General features: G+C 37.6%; 1 protein-coding gene across 1 annotated transcript; it reads left to right on the plus strand.

Annotated features, from left to right (window-relative positions):
* Positions 1–6,957: 6,957 nt before the first annotated feature.
* Positions 6,958–15,653, plus strand: LOC145782908 (uncharacterized). Its single transcript, XM_082594671.1, has 9 exons — positions 6,958–7,029; positions 7,380–7,676; positions 8,408–8,480; positions 9,212–9,496; positions 9,806–9,863; positions 10,050–10,180; positions 13,329–13,498; positions 13,666–13,882; positions 14,653–15,653. Exons 1-9 carry the CDS (start codon positions 6,958–6,960, stop codon positions 15,651–15,653), a joined length of 2,304 nt encoding a protein of 767 aa, XP_082450797.1.
* Positions 15,654–16,573: the final 920 nt, after the last annotated feature.

Raw genomic sequence — 16,573 nt, forward strand, 5'->3', positions numbered from 1 at the left:
TTATGGTTAAAAATGAACCGAAAGTCGTCGAGGATATTCTCATCTTCGACAACCACCTCACCAGTAAGGCCCTGCATAGCCTTGCAGGTTTGAGTTGGAGGTAGTCTAGTGGCAGGATTCCATTGATATAGCCTAGTCGTCTTGCTTGCTATTGCTAAACCTGGGAGCAACTCGCGTCGAATTACCCATAAGTAGGCTACCCATAAGTCACTTCGAATTCCTACTAACCATAAGTCCGTTCGACTTACACGACGTCACTTATGGATGCTTATGAGTAATTCAACATAACTTATGAGTAATTTGGCTGGACTTGTGGGTAATTCGAGGTCCTAACTTATAAATAATTCGGCGTGACTTATGGGTAATTCGATGGACTTATGGTGCTTATGAGTAATTCGCCTTAAAGGTAATTTGACGCGACTTATGAGTAATTCGACGGACTTTGGTGCTTATGGATAATTTGACGCAACTTATGGGTAATTCGACGTAACGTATGGGTAAATTGACGCAATTCGGCCAGACTTATGGGAAAGTCGACGGACTTAAGGTGCTTATGGGTAATTTGTGGGACCGTTTCTTTTCCTGCCTTTGTTTGCCTCGCATACTGGCAGAAAAGGGCAATCATTTTTATGTACATGGATTGACATGTTTGAGTTGATTTGACTCTCGTTTTGTAGCATAATTTTTGCCTTAAATTCATAGCCAAAATCTTGCGTTATGGTACGCAGCGACAATTTTTTGTTAACAAATAATTAGGCTACAAATATCTGTTATATTCGTTACAATCTTTTGCTGTCGGTCCGCGAACATTTTTTTTTCAATTTTTACCGGTTCCCCGGGGCCGGTGGTGTAAAAAAATTGGGAACCACTGGTCTAAGACAGGCTACCTAAAAACATATTTTAAAAACTGACGTAAAAATTAAGGGTATTTTAGAACTCAGCAGTTGTGAACTCAACACATTGCAGTTGAGCAAGTGAGAAGATAACTGAGCCAGCAACATTTTAGCAAGTGGCTGAAATTGGTAAACGATGAACTTAAGCAAGTAAAAACTGACCAAGGCGATACTTGGCATGTAGCAACTCCGCAAATCAGTTTAGCAAACAATGACCAAGAAAATCCGATGCTACATGAAAATTTCATTTGCTGATTTGGACAGTAGCTAAAATGTAAAGAGTTGAAGTATAGGCTACTTGCTGAGTTGAAGCACTCGCTGAGTTGTCGCGTGCCGAGTGGTCCGACTACCAACAATTAATTATAGCTAAAATCTGACCAATAAAGTTACAGTATAACTAAATTTAAGAAAACGCCATAGTGAAAACGAAAACTAGAATGGCGCAATTCAAACCTTAGAAGGGCAGCCAAGGCCTAATAAATAATATGGACAACAATTTCGCCCAAGAGAGCCATTATTACGCCATAGGCCATTACAAAGGACGAGATTTTCTCGGCTCCACAATGTAAAGATCCGTCATTTCTACATTGATTCAATGTTTCAATTTCTGCAAACGTCTGGGTTATTGACAGAACGTTTTTTGTTTTGTTTTTGTTTTTGTTTTTTTCAGTTCAGATGGTAGGCTACGAAAGTAATAAAATCGAAACAAATCAATTTAAATATTTAAGTGTGCATTTGTTCCAAAAGTTTGCTATGCTGCCAACCGCTTTACAGTTTATTGGAATTTGTGAAAGTCATCAAACCGAAAATGGTCCAACGCCCGTCTTCCGTCTGTCGCATGTGACATCGTTTTACGGCTGTCGTTTTTTCAAAACAAAAGAGTTTAGAGTTTTGTAAACGCCTGATCTGGTTTGTAGATATACAGGATTTTTGTTGGTAATTTAAGCAGTTGACAACTTCTAAATAGCCTACGAAGTTGCGCAGCAGACAGACTAATATTTCATCAATCGACACCATATTTGCGCAGTCGCTCAGGACTTCTTCCAGCCCACAATAAGCATAGCCTAGCAGTCTGTTATCTATGGTCGTCAGACCACTCGGCATGCAACAACTCAGCAAGTGCAACTCAGCAATTACCTTTCTGCTCAGTTCACAACTGCTGACTTCGACTTGTAGGAGACTCGTTATCGACAAAGTGTTGATCTGTTGAAATTTTTTAACATCTTACACCTATTTTGATGAGACTTCTGGGAGAAAAGCATCTAACGTGTACAAGATATGAGATATGTTGTCGTGATTAGAAACTGTTGGCTTGTTGCGAAAACAGCTAGTTTACAAAAATTAAGAGTGTTTTGAAGGAGAAAATGCTGAAATATCAAAGTACTTTGGCATTAGGCAATACATTTGTACAAAATCAAAAATAGTCATTTAACCTACTTTTATGGTCACGCATTAGACGTTAGGTTTGGCTGCAATATTCGTTGATCCCATTAGCAGCAATTGGCCTACCGTATTTTTGTACCAAATCTGCAGGAAAACCAAATCGCCTGGAGTTCGAAACAAACAGAAAATTTTACTAAGAAGTCCAACTTGAGATGTAGAAAAGACAAAAGTCTTTTGCTTCAAAACGAAACAACTCCCAAGTTGGTTTGCCAATAATCTTTTTTGATTTACATTTTTGGCTGATTATATTGATTTTCTCTATTTTTATGATACAATTAAACCAACATTTTCGATATTTGAGCACATCTCGATTAGGATGTAGCCTACCGTACTTTCAACAAAATTTGTAAGCATCTGGATATTTTTGCCCAAACTTTTACAAACTCTCCACGAATTACACATTTGTTTTATACTCTCACAACTTAAATTCCATGCAATCATTCACATTTTTAGCTAATTTTGCTAATTTTACATGCTTTAAATTCAATATTAAGGCACAATTTTGAGTATTTGGGCTAAAAAATCGAAAAGCAGTTATATTTTAATGAATTTGTAAAACATGTTAAAAGTTCTGCCCAAATTGTCGACAAATCAAAAACTTTGGCGGTGCGATCGCACCCCCTGCACTCCTAACTCCTATACTTATGACCTAAAGGATGAAATAATTCCCCTGCAACAGCCAGGCCCGTAGCCAGGGGGGGTTTTCAGGGTTCCCGGGAACCCCCCCTTGAGCCGAAAAGGTCCACATTTTGGAGAAGTTGTAGTGTACATACGATCACAGGATCAGCTACCTATGATCAGCTGAAACCTTCCAGATAGTTCTGAATAAACATGTTAATATATTGTTGCTTGTTTAGAACAGGGGTCCGCAAATACTTGTTGGCGCGGACCAAATTTGGCTTAAAAAGCGAGTGGACCAAATTTGGCTTAAAGAAAAAAAGAAAAAGGGACAAAGAAAAAACTTAAAGAAAAAAGAACAATGGACAAAAGGAAAAATGGACCAAATTTGGCTTAATAAGCGAGTGGACCTACTAACTGTGGTCGTCGTCGTGTGAACTTCTGGGGCCAAGAATCTTTTCTTTTACCACCCCAGATTCACGATGTTCCAGGATTACACTGGAAGGCTACTAGAGAGCAGCCAGTCTTTGGTTTCATCATCCAAGACGCGCAGACCTTCCACTCTGTTCTACAGTCATTGATGACGTGGTTTGCGGTCTGTTCCTCGGCACCACATTTACAGAAGGAGGAAGAGGCCATTCACCATTGGTGCATGTTTGAGCGGAAAAGCCCGACGCCCGTACGAAGACTGTAGAGGCGCACCCATGCCTGTCTTTGTAGTGTCAGGCCTATGGAGCATGTGTCGGCGTAGATGTTTTGTTCATAAGGTTCGTTGATCAGAAGTTGAGCTGCTGGCACGAATGGGTGTCTTGATTTCATTCGACGGAGGTGCTCATTTGGAGAGCCGAGATCTTGTGGTAGAGAAGATGGTTAGGCTCCAGTGCTCGTCGACTGAGAGACAGAGTGGCTTCTTCACAACGAAGATCAGCGGGTTGGATGCCAGCGAGAATGGGGGAGATTGTCCAATGGTGTGGGACGCAGGCATCCAGTCACTGTGCGCAAGGCGCTGTTTATAGCTGTGTCGATGTTGTGGCAGTGAGCACTGCAGCACCAAACAGGTGCACACTGCACAGTACTCTGATGAAGAGTAGGCAAGGGCTAAGGCTGCTATAGGAAAAGTTTCAGCTCTCGCCCCTCAGCTGGAGCCTGCCAGGCGCTTGAGTAGCCCAGCGCGGAATGTCAGTTTCTTGCGCAGTGACACCAAATGGTGGTGGTATGTGAGCGATCTGTCTAGTGTCACCCTAACATATTTTGGTTCGGGGCAGAAGGACAGAGGTTTTACATTGTTCTGAACATGTAGCTCACGATAAGCTTCCCGATGTTTTAGGTGGAAAGACGAAACTCAGTGCGTCAAAGAGTATATGATTGTATTTATTTTTGACATACAAGCTATGTTTATAGTAAGTTTAAACCCTTTTGCGACCCACTGTGGATGGTCTCGCGATCCAAATTTGGGTCGCAACCCACAATTTGCGGAACCCTGGTTTAGAACCTCGCATATCGTAGACAATTTAGGCTAAAAGCGAATAGCAGAAATTGTTACATTGCAAAATGTGAAGTAGCTTACATGACCTTAAAAGGGCATCCGCACCCTCTGCCCCCCGCTTCCGGCGCCCATGTAGATATGCTATTGTTAATGTGAAAATTGTTTGCAGCCTATTTATTTATTTATTTCGTTTTTGTAATGTTGACAATTTGAAGTTTGTTTTGTTTGTTGGCCTATATATTACGTACTGCCACTTCCTATGTTTTGATTGCTTGGGGAAACACAAAGAAGAAAGTGTTACCAAAAGGTCCATATTTTTGGATTTGGGAACCCCCCCCTTGAAAATGTCTGGCTACGGGCCTGGCAACAGCACTTCAACAACCGGAAAACTTCACTCTGTCAATCTCGGTAACCGGTCCTGCGTCAAAAGCCTCCACAAGTATGTGAAACTACCAGGAACTACCTATCAAGGCTGTGTCAGCCGAGGTTAAAGGTTCAAAACCAAACGATACCAAGCTCATTTTACTGAAAGGTTGTCCACTGATATTTCTAAATTAGCGTAAAAACCTAAAATCGGCGTAATTTGTAATTGCTTCAAAAATTAACTTAAACTAAGGTTAACAAAACTACTGTAGTTCAATTCTGCATAAAATGTAAAGGTTTTATTTTTTTTCGCTCTACAACATCTAAGGTTTTTTAACGACAAGACTCATTTTCAATTTTATATCACTGGCTACATAGGCTATATCACATTATTACCCGACCTATCCTCACTGCATTACGCAAGAAAAAACATAATCGTTACCGTTTTTAAAGTCTTCGGTTTGACCTGACCTGGAATCGATCCCAGATATGCCAGCAACAGAGTCGAAAATGAAACTAATCCGACACTGAACTAGTTTCATTTCTGCAGAAAAGTCGTAAAACTGAAAACCTATTAATAGCACGCGCCTTAGTTAAAAATCGTATCATTTTAGGGAACAGACTTGAAGCGACTGTGTTTTCGCAATTGAGCAATCAGCGTGTTGACTGTTGACTCAAACTCTGAAATGTCGAATGAAGTCACAATCAGGAAGGAACTAGTGCGACCATAAAGGAGATTTGCCGGTTAAGAGTAAATAAGCCTTCTGTATCGCCAGTCAAGTAATTTATAAACTAGAAAGTGTCTAGCTTTTGTGACCGATGTGTGATGTTATGAGAAAGATAAAGCATATTCTCGTTAAAGCCACTCTGAGCAGTTTCTAACTTGGATTTTGTATTTCTGGACAGTAGAGTAGCAAGATTTGATAGTAATAGACAAAAAAGGGTGCGTTTGATGAAGAACATGTAATAGGCCGACAAGCGTGTTGAATGCTCAAGAACGTTTTTATTTTATATAAAAAAAAAACTTAACATTTATTGCATCCTCGTAGTCGTAACTATTCAGCAGGAACTGTAATTTTCATAATTTGTTATTTAAAACCCGCTTTGTAGGTCTTTGTTTTTGCTTGCTGTGAATATTTTTTTTTTCTGTGTAGGCTTACATAGCGCATGGGTAAGCAAATAATTGTAGAAGTAAAATAAACATTATCATAATGCGCTTATTGAGTGATAGGTAAAATTTCAAATTTTATACATTAAAAATTGCTTGTCTAAGTTTTTATGTCAAGCCAGGGATAGTATGAATCCCTGTGTCAAGCATACATTAAACGATTTGTGCTAGTGGAGTGTTCTTTCCCTCATGAAAGGAGTCAGCTACGCCATATGCTGAAGTATTAATAGCATAAGAATAGTGCTTTATGCCAAGCGCCATGTTGAGCAGTCAAGTTATTTGAGTTTTGAGAATATTTTTATCTGCTTTCAATATCAATAAAGATGAAAAACGCAAACGAGGGAAAAGAAAGTTGCAGTTTCATTAATTTGAAGACCGATCCGCGCATGTGAGCCTTCGATTGGCCTGCGTGGCCTGGCAATCTTAGGAATTTGGGATTTGCTGGAGGCGCACAGTTTTTCCACGTTTCTGATTTAGTTCACTTGACTTAAACATGTTAGTGTTAACTGTTAATGGTGTAGGCTAGGTCTAGCTTGTTGTTTACAATATTGAAAAACTTTTCTAAACAATCCTATGTTTTCAATTCTTATAGAAAGCGGCATATATTGCAGGATAGGAATTAAAATTTCACCAAGGCATTAAATTTTTTTAAACTAAAAGACTTTGTTTCAAACAGCAAATTTTTGAAAATGTGGTCAATGACATCTCAAGTTTTCAGATGATGCAGTTTTGCATTATAAAGTTTCATGAAGCTGTTGTGTTTACTTTAGCACAGCTAAATAATGTTTTTAAAAATTAATTAATTTGAAGCTACAAGACTTGTCTAATGCAAAAGCAATGTAGGCTACTTGTTGAAAAATTGAACAGTTGCAAATTGATGAGTTGAAAATGGCTCCCTCTACTATAGGAGTAATTTCAAAAAATAATTGAAAAACATACTGAGGAAGTTTATCACAATTGCTGAAGCAAGAAATCTAATTTTTACAATGCATGATTCAATAAAGATAATTAAAAGTACTCTAGCCATTGCCTTGTGGATCACATCTTTTTCATTGCAGGTAAGTAGCTTGCCTTTACACTAAACAAAAACATTGGCAACTTGCTTTTCAATATTCTTTAAGCTTTGGCTATTATTTGTTATCCTTCAGCTAAATAGGTGTAAACCTTTACAAATGAAAAGCTACAAAAAACTATGAAGGTTAACTAGCTATCTATAAAATAGAGTTGAGTGGAGTTTTAGAACAAATCACTTTTCCGTTTATTTTTGCTTAATAAATCCTTTTAAAAAGTGGACAATATCAAAAAGCACACAGCCGACGCCAAAAGCACATTGAAAAACTTCGTTTGGATGCAAAACTGAGCCCTTTTTTGCGATACACGTTAGTCATTGCCATGTTTTTGCTCACAGGTTCACTCGGAAGGTGTATTCCAATTGCGACTGAAACATTTTAGCAACAACAAAAGTCTCGACGCAACCGGTGGTTGTTGCGTGTCATCCATTCATGATCCAGAACATTGTAGAGGTCCATGTCGAACTGCATTTCGTGTTTGCCTGAAGCATTTTCAAGCAAGAGTTGAACCCGGGCCTCCGTGTTATTATGGAAAGCTAGAAACTCCAGTAATCGGCAAAGATACCTTCTCACCAATGGACCATAGATTTTTTGGAAACAATCCTATTCAATTCAAATTTAATTTCAGTTGGCCGGTAGGTGTTTTTATGAACTGCAAAGCTGAATAAACTTAGAATCGCTGACAATGCCTGTATGTAGGCTATCCCGTAATATTCGTTTGATGTACAGTATAACTTATATGTGGCTAGATTTAGGTAAAATAGGTGTCATGTATGATGTATTCACTATTTGACAAAATGTGCTACTTTTCTGTTCAATGTTTAACCTAAAGCAGGAGACAAGTAAGGCTAGGCCTATATGGGGCACGACGGCACGTCTTAATTTTATGCGTTGTGATAAATGAATGAATTTATAAAGAACTGTTTATACTTGATGGCTTACAAAAGTCGTATTTTGCAAAAGCACGTCAGAGTAGCCTACAAAACTAAGCTTTATTTTCATCACTACCAACTTTCAATCTTTCATAGTAGGGATTTATTCCCCTTTTTGAGATGATAAATATTTTAATACTTGGGCTAATAAGACTAAGAGATTCTAGTCAGTTTTGTAAGTGGCAGTAACTTACTGTAGTTGATTTACTGTAAAATTGAATGCAATATTAATTCAGGAATGACAAGCTTACATTTGCCGAAGTTAACTCGTACAGATAGGAAGTTAATAGCGAATAATATAACTTTGTGTTGGGTTTAAAAAGTATCACTTGGTTTAAAAAAGTTAGCCATGCTTAAAAACAATGCAGCAAAAATAGGTCAATTTAAATGGTGTAAAGATACATTCAAATATTTTGTGGACCTTTTTTTCACAGGGATACTTTTCGCTCATTGTGGATGCTATTCATAAAAAGAACAATGAAACTGAACGACAGAAGGCAAACGTAGGTATGCTTCACTGTTTGTTCATCCGTTGTGGCTCATTTTGTTTAAAAAAATCGATGTGTTCTGTGAAGAACTTGAATTCTGATTTATAGAATATAATTTCTGGTGTGAGAGAGCCGATGGCCAATTTCTGCTAGTTTTTACGTTATTGTTATAACTTTAGTTGGAATGTATTAAAATTGATTTTGGGTAGCTGATCATTTCCACGAAAACTAGACGAGCAAATTATTATTGTAAGTTCAGACGATTTAAGTCAGAAATTCTGTGTTTGAACCGACGTCACCCCAACTATTGCTTGCGAGCAGGTTTAATAATAGCATAACTGACTGAGTCGTAGAAACAATTGCTACTATCAGATCAATTGACTGAAGATCATAATGCGTTGAATCAATGTGAAACATCAAATTTATTAGCCTGTAGCACTTTGACGCAAGCACACGCTTGCCAGCTGTTCAACAAGATGTTAAATTTTTCAACTGATTTGACTTTGTTGACGCTGCTACGAGCATTTCTGTGTCACCAAATAGTATCTTTTCACATTGATTCAGCGTTTGGAGACGTTGGACCAATGAAAAAAAATGATTTTCGGGCTAGGCTGTAACTTAATCAATCAAGTTGTGTTTCTCGGGTTTGTTTTCTGCTTCGCCATACATATAATTAATTCGAAATTTCTTGTTTTACAAGCACTCATTGGTTGTTACACAACTTCATTAACTTTTCTTGTTTTCGACCAGATTCAACGCATGTATTAATTTCACGTCTTGTTAAAAGTGGATATCAACTGCCTGGAAAAAACAAGTTTTCCCTCTGGTCTACACCGAAGCCGTACAGACACAGAAACTCCGAGCTAGAATATGAGTACAGAGTGCTCTGCTTGAAGAACACGTACGGATCAGAATGTTCGACGTATTGTCGCCCACGAAATGATAGATTAGGTCATTACAGTTGCAACAAGAATGGGCAGAAGATTTGTTTACCTGGCTGGACATCAAGCAACAAAGATACTTATTGCACAAAAGGTAGCATTCGGATTTGACAAAATCATTTCTCAACATGTAGGCTGATATGATTAACAGTAGCGCAACTACCCAGTCAGCAAAACTGTGCAATTTTTACATTGATTCAATGTCTGCAGACGGTGAATTAAGGCCATGTTTATTATTAGTATGCCAGGGTTGCTCCACCTGTCTTCTTTCTATTACGTTCCCGTGGTCACTAGTCTACTAGTCGTTAGCCTACTGTGGTATGGATTTTTATAAATTGGCTGAAAAACATAACTCTATTATCACAGTGCCGTAAAAACTTGACCAAGTTTGTTTTCTTTTCAGCAGCCACTTGCCAAGAAGGTTGTTTCCATGGAACATGCGCTCTTCCCAACAGTTGCAAGTACAGAATTTCACTCGACACGATTTTTAGTAGGCTATCTCTGAAATTTTATATGCGAAAAAATTTATTGCTCAACTTTTCAAACATTTACAATTTAATTAAGCAACAGCGCTAAAAGATAAATTGTCAGTTATCACACGAGGTCTTATGTTACTTAATGGCCCATACCCTGAACTGCATTTGCAGATGCAACTTGGGGTGGACAGGAAAAGACTGTTCTCGTTGCGTTACTAGAACTGGTTGTGAGCATGGAACTTGTTCAGGACCATTTCAATGCAAGTGCCAAGTCGGCTGGGGTGGTCACTACTGCAACCAAGGTAAGGTAAATAAAAAAAATTAACAAAGGCAGTGATTGGTTTTATTTTGTGAGTTATAGCCTACGGTATTAAAAGAAGCGTATTTTCGATATTGTGCCACGATTGTAGAGTCTGCAGCGGAGACTATACTTTTAAGTTTTAATAAATTATTTTTGAAGCGATGCAGCCTTCTCAACATAACACAATATAACTTGGCAAATACATATTGGATGGATTTTTAGATTATTGAACTCAGCATGTCACATAGACTTACGTCTCATTTCAACAATAATTTGTAACAGTCATCACTAGTCAAAGTAAGAAATAAATTTTAGACGGCACCAGAATCAAGTTGAAGCAAAAATATTTAACATAAAATATTAGGCATTCAAAGCTATTTATTGATATCCCTACAAAAAATGAGGATGGGGGGCTTGCTCAAAAAAGAAATTTGGCAAATTTGGTCATCTTTTGGTCTTTTTTTATTATTTTGTCTCCAAAAATGCTTCTTGTTTAAAATACACACTTTGTAGAACCATTTCACTATAATCCTCAATCCAAAGAATGCACTCGGTTTCTGAAAACGCTAGATTTTAAAGCCTTGGTTTTAAACAACTAAAATAAAATTCTGAAACATTTTCTTTAACCAATTAATTGTTTATTTATCAAAAACAAACCACAAAAGTGACATAAAACAAAACTACACACAATGTATTGTTCTTGGCAGGGAGACAACGAAACGACTGTATGGTTTACCAATCAGTTGCCACCCTGAGAAAAACACACAAAAAAAGAAACCATAAACAAGATTAATACATTGATCAGTAACTTACGATTAATTGTCAGCTCAGCTTCATAAAATTTTATGCGAAATTTCTCAACGAACATTAATAATGAAAATTGCAGATGGACACCACAAACAGATAACCAATATCATTATTATTATTTATTTGCGTCAGACAAGTTGTCCATATCCAAAACAAAACAACGAAATAATACACAAACTGCAAATGCACAAAGGTCACAGAGAGCCGCTTTGGATGCCGTCGGTTTAAAAGCTCACTAAATGGGCTATCTAGTGCTACAAATTTACATACAATGAGCGTTGGAAGAATTGAAAGTATTCAGAACAGGGATTCAGAACGATAAAAACAATCAGATGACATCAGGTCTGACATAAAGCGATTTGAGGAGTGAATGCAACGGTTGATAAATGAAAACATGTTTTTCCTTAATACAACATCAAACGTTGTTATATTATTCATTACTTGATATTCACGGGCACTGACATAACGAGGCAAGTTGTGCAATATTCTAAAAGAATCATTGTAAGTAACACGTAATCGTTTTATACTGGAAGATCTAAACTTGTTCCACAACTGGGATGCGTAAAAGGACATACAATAAGAGCGAAATACAATGTTTTTTACAGAGGGTGAGCATTTAGCGAAATGAGATTTTGCATTGTTTGCAGCACAGTACTGAGAGCGTACCTGCCTTGAAATATCATTTTCATCTGAGAGAGAACTCTCAATAAATACACCCAGGTATTTTACAGAGTCTGTGAACACAATTTCAGATTTACCTAGATATAGCAGAGGAGCACGTGAAAGATAAAAGTTTTTTGGGGAAAATAACATACCAAATGACTTTTTTGAATTGAAAGTAATTTCATGTTCAACAGCATACTTGTGGCAAACATCTAACAAATTTTGTAAGCCACACAAACTAGGCGAGATGCAGCAAATGTCATCAGCAAACATAATATGATTTAGGCAAGAGTTGCCAACATAGCAACCAACTTTTGTTTTATTGAGCTCATTAGAAAGCTGATCAATACTGTATATACTGCAAAAAGATAGGAGCTTAAAACCACACCTTGTCCGACTCCATTGGACACATTGAATGATTGGGACAGGTGACCTCCCCACCTCACTTGCATGGTTTGTTTACTATTCCAGTATTCCAATAAGCGAACAAAATACATAGGCACGTTGCGTGTGATAAGCGTTTTAAACAATAAATGATGATTGACTTTGTCGAAGGCTATCCAAAAAGACAGAATATACAGGAGTGTCATGACTGATATAAGAGGACACTGCTTGTTTTAATAAAAAAACACTCATGTCAGCACTATGACCAGACTTAAATCCAAATTGATTGTCACTGGTATTCAAAATAAAACGTTCAAAGAGTTTTGAGATTACTGTAGCTACAGCAATAGACATCGTTGAATACCGGAATACCTTTAATGACAAATTGTGTAGAAAACCGGCATTTACGTTAAGGGCGTAGCCCACGGGGGGCTTGGGGTCAATCTACTCCCCAATATTTTATCTAGTTCCCTCAAAAATCGTTTTAATACTCTTACAGCGATTGAATACCATTATAATTCAGGTTGAATGACGTTTGCCCCCAAAAAGCTTTGCCCTCTCCCTTAAATTTACTTTCTTACTATATCTCTAATTTAGATGATTTGTATTTTAACAATATTTTAAATAGCCTGACCTTTGTAAATTCGTAAAGGTGGTGACAGTTCTTTGGGAAAAAGTATTCGGAAAAAGTTTTTTCCAGATTGACGATAACTTTCTGTGGCACAATAAGGATATTTTGCCTACAAAAAACCGCATTGTTTCTCAGTTTTTCAAACCTAATCACACGTTTTCCCCTCGTAAGTGCTGCCGCTAATTATGTTAATGAAATGTGATTGAGTTGGCGTAGCAAGCGAGAAAATAATGCAGAAACCTTTACAATTGCATTTGTTTCTTCATTTTTGAAAAGTACCTGATCAAGTGTTCCTCTTGGATCTGTAAAGTGCAATTCCATGCGTTGGCTTGCACATGCGCTCCATTGCATATGAAATTATTTTAAGTGTTAGTGTGAAACAGAAGATCCCTGACTTGATCCGAATTATACCACACTGTTGGCTCAGCGTGTTAGATATGGAGTTGCAAATTTAAGGCTGCAGAGTTGAAACTGTGATTCTTATGATCAGCATAAAACTTAGCTTAGTTATTTTAATGAGAGATCTGATCAAAAGTAATCGACTAAGCCACATATGGTATATGTTGATTGACAAACTCATCTACTGTAGCCTACTTTTTATTATCATATCTTTGCATAAGCCAAGTTGTCGTCGTGGTGATAAGCACATTTATTTTTCATTTAGATTTAAACTTTTGCACTAATAACAGTCCGTGTCAAAATGGGGCTTTGTGCAGCAACACTGGTCAAGGCAGCTACACATGTGAGTGTCCACCTGGATTTGTTGGCAGAAACTGTCATTTGAAAGTTGATGAGTGCTTCAATCAATCATGCAGAAACAGCCAAATTTGTGAGGTAGCTTGTATTGTGGGTTACTGTACTCTGTAATTTCATACCTCTGAAACTTAGGTTTGCTAGCCTAAGGTTTTCATCTTACTAGTCTTTTTCTTTGCTTAAAGTGTTTTTTATGGTCGTTGTGATATTCAAAAATAAACATAAAAAAACTTTAACTTTTTTAACAGAATTTAACTGACGATGATCAATGCATGTGCTCCAAATTTCTGGGAAGGCTTTGCAGTGAAAGTGTTCAAATCAAATGTTCCGATCTTCTTTGCCAACATGGAGGCAGTTGTGTTGAAGGAAATAACTTCTCTCGCTGCCAGTGTCCTGCAGACTGGGCCGGCATCACTTGCGAAGCACCAGCACATCGCTGTTCTAATGTAATTTGCAAAAATGGGGGTGAGTAAATAGACTACGGTCTAATTGCCGCGAATAACGAATTATCATCGACAATAGGGGCCAGTGATATTGAATGTTACGTTCTTGTAAGCTGACTCTTTTTCTGGAGGCATGAAATGTTGCAAGGCATTTTCCAGAGCTATGAAGCAATGGCAATCAGAAATACGTCAATTGATGCAGTGGTATCGTACCAAGTGAGCGAGCTAATTGATGTTGAAAGCAATCTCATCTACAGCGGTAGAGCGTTTTCTGTTGACGATTTAAAAAGCTTGTTTCTTTGATTATCTAAGACAGAAAAGTTTTATGTGGTTGTGGTAATTTAAGGCAAAGCATAAGTAAACAAGTGAAAGAGCATACAAGAGTAATTAGTCCGTTAGCTTTTGGTGCCTTAATTTTACACTACGAGATCTTCTCTTAATTAATTTTACTCCTATTTTGTCCTGGTGATTGAAATGTGTCTAAAAACTATTAGGCTACTACAAGTTATTGCTGAATCAATCGCATATGACAACACAGAAAAGTGAAACAGCCTACCCATTAAGAGCTTAAAACATACGCGGTACCTTTTATTTTGTTGAAATTGTAGAAAGGTCAAATAAAAATAGAATTTTGCCAAGGCAAAACGTTAAAGATCGTCATCGTGTTGCGGAGGGGGGCTATTTCCAGTTCATAGTTTAAATGAGTAGGCTAGCCTATGTCGTTCAATTAAAATTTAAACGCTTTTACTTTGTAACTCCGATTTTTGTATTGAAATTATGTTTTTATCTTAGGTAGTTGCGGGACTCTCTTGAACAGTTTTAAGTGCTACTGCAAAAGCGGATTTTCTGGAACATTTTGCGAAAATGTAAGCAAACAATGTTTTGAACATCTTTGCTTTAATGGGGGCGTCTGCCTAGATCCACCAAATGCCCACCCTACTTGTCATTGTCGTAGATGCCGCTGTACGTTGCCATATTCTGGCAAGAGATGTCAGTACGACTCTGTATCTTTAACTACTAAAGTACCAATAGGTAGATCTGCGTCAAGTGAAAAAGATCCGCATATCCTTGCAAAGTATGAGCACAAAGAAACGTATTTTATTAAAGATAACGCTGAAACCAAGATCATCATTGTTGACAATCAGAGTCAATCCCTTAATAAAACGAATTGGATTGCTATTTGTTTCTCATCAGGGATTCTCTTTTTGTCTTTACTCCTAGCAACTGGATGCTTAATTCATCACAGAAAGAAAATGTCGTTATCTAAACAAATGACCAACTTGAAACAGCATCGCTCGACCGAAACACAAGACCCAAACAAGGTGGACGGATCTTCGGTAAGAAGCCGATCTCTACAGGTCATGGAGACATCAAAAGATAGTCGCTTGCCCAATCGTAATTGGCCTGTAGTGTCCCCCAAAATCAAGCGTTTTCTGAAGCGAAAATCGAGTGTTGAAGGTTCGGCTTGGAACGCAAACGATCAAACGAATTATTCTGAAATACAACTGAGCCGCAAGAATAGTTCACTCGTAGACAACCAACCAGCAAAAAACGGGTCTAGTCGATATTCAACGCCAGTTCTTGTCTTCAATTCACGTGCTGAACATATTAGAGTTTCGTCCACTACGGGAGACAACGATGAATCGTTAGAGCAGAATGCAACTCTACTTCAAGAAACATTTTCAGAAGTTAAGCCTTTTGTGGAACACCCAAATGCTCAAGACAGTGCTTCTTTGACAAGACCGCCTACGTATGAAGAAGTATGTGAAGAAAACAATGTTTTATCTGTTTGAAAGTAGCCTAGGCTATGTTTGTGGTTTAGAATGTAACACTCAGGTTTTTGTTTACACGATGCGCCACCATTTTTGAGTAGGCTAAGTTTGATAAGCCTACAAACAATACTTAGACGTTCTACCAAAACACTCTTTCCAGTTTGAAGTGATACCCTGCTCAGGCAAGTAGGCTACCTTGTGGTCGATAGTCAACACCACAAGAATTCATGCCCAACATTTGTATATAGACCTACCTGTAAGACTTTTCTATAAGTAGGCTGTTGCTTTTGTTCTTCTACAAGGTGGAATTCCTAATTGTACTGTAGCTTGAATTTTGATTACTATGTTTCATTAACTTTGTATAATAGCATATAAAACCGTTTAGTCGTAGTGTGTATCGTCATGTACGCTTTGTCACGTTTTTTTTTTTGTATTACGTTGACCATGCTTGGACAGTTTCTCGATCACGCCAACCGTCAAGCTTCTAACACCTTTTCATTTTTTTCTGATTAAACATAGAAATGTAGAATTGGCATCGTGTTTAATCGATTGCATAAGCTTGCTGTGATTACCCATCCAGAAAATCAGTTCTAGTTTACATTCACCAACGTCCGCAGGCATTAAATCAATGTGAAACAGGACTGATTACTATTAGGTGTCTGGTTATGTTTTAGTCAGTTGTTGACGTTGTGACGATATAAAAAAAACTTATGACGACTTGATTATACTCCTGTACAATTGCTGGCTTCCGAACAGTTTATATATAACCTTACGCAAGGTCAGTATGACTTTAGCCATACGTTTTTCTTCGATTGGTATTTTTCCAATGGCTTTACTTTATGTTTTCTATATCTTAATTTTCAAAAAAGTCGATATATAGTTATTAGTTACGGTAGTTGATTTTCTTTACTTTACATTGTAAAATACAACTGCTTAAAAAT

The sequence above is a fragment of the Aplidium turbinatum genome, chromosome 14, assembly GCF_918807975.1.
Source record: "Aplidium turbinatum chromosome 14, kaAplTurb1.1, whole genome shotgun sequence".
NCBI lineage: Eukaryota > Metazoa > Chordata > Ascidiacea > Aplousobranchia > Polyclinidae > Aplidium > Aplidium turbinatum.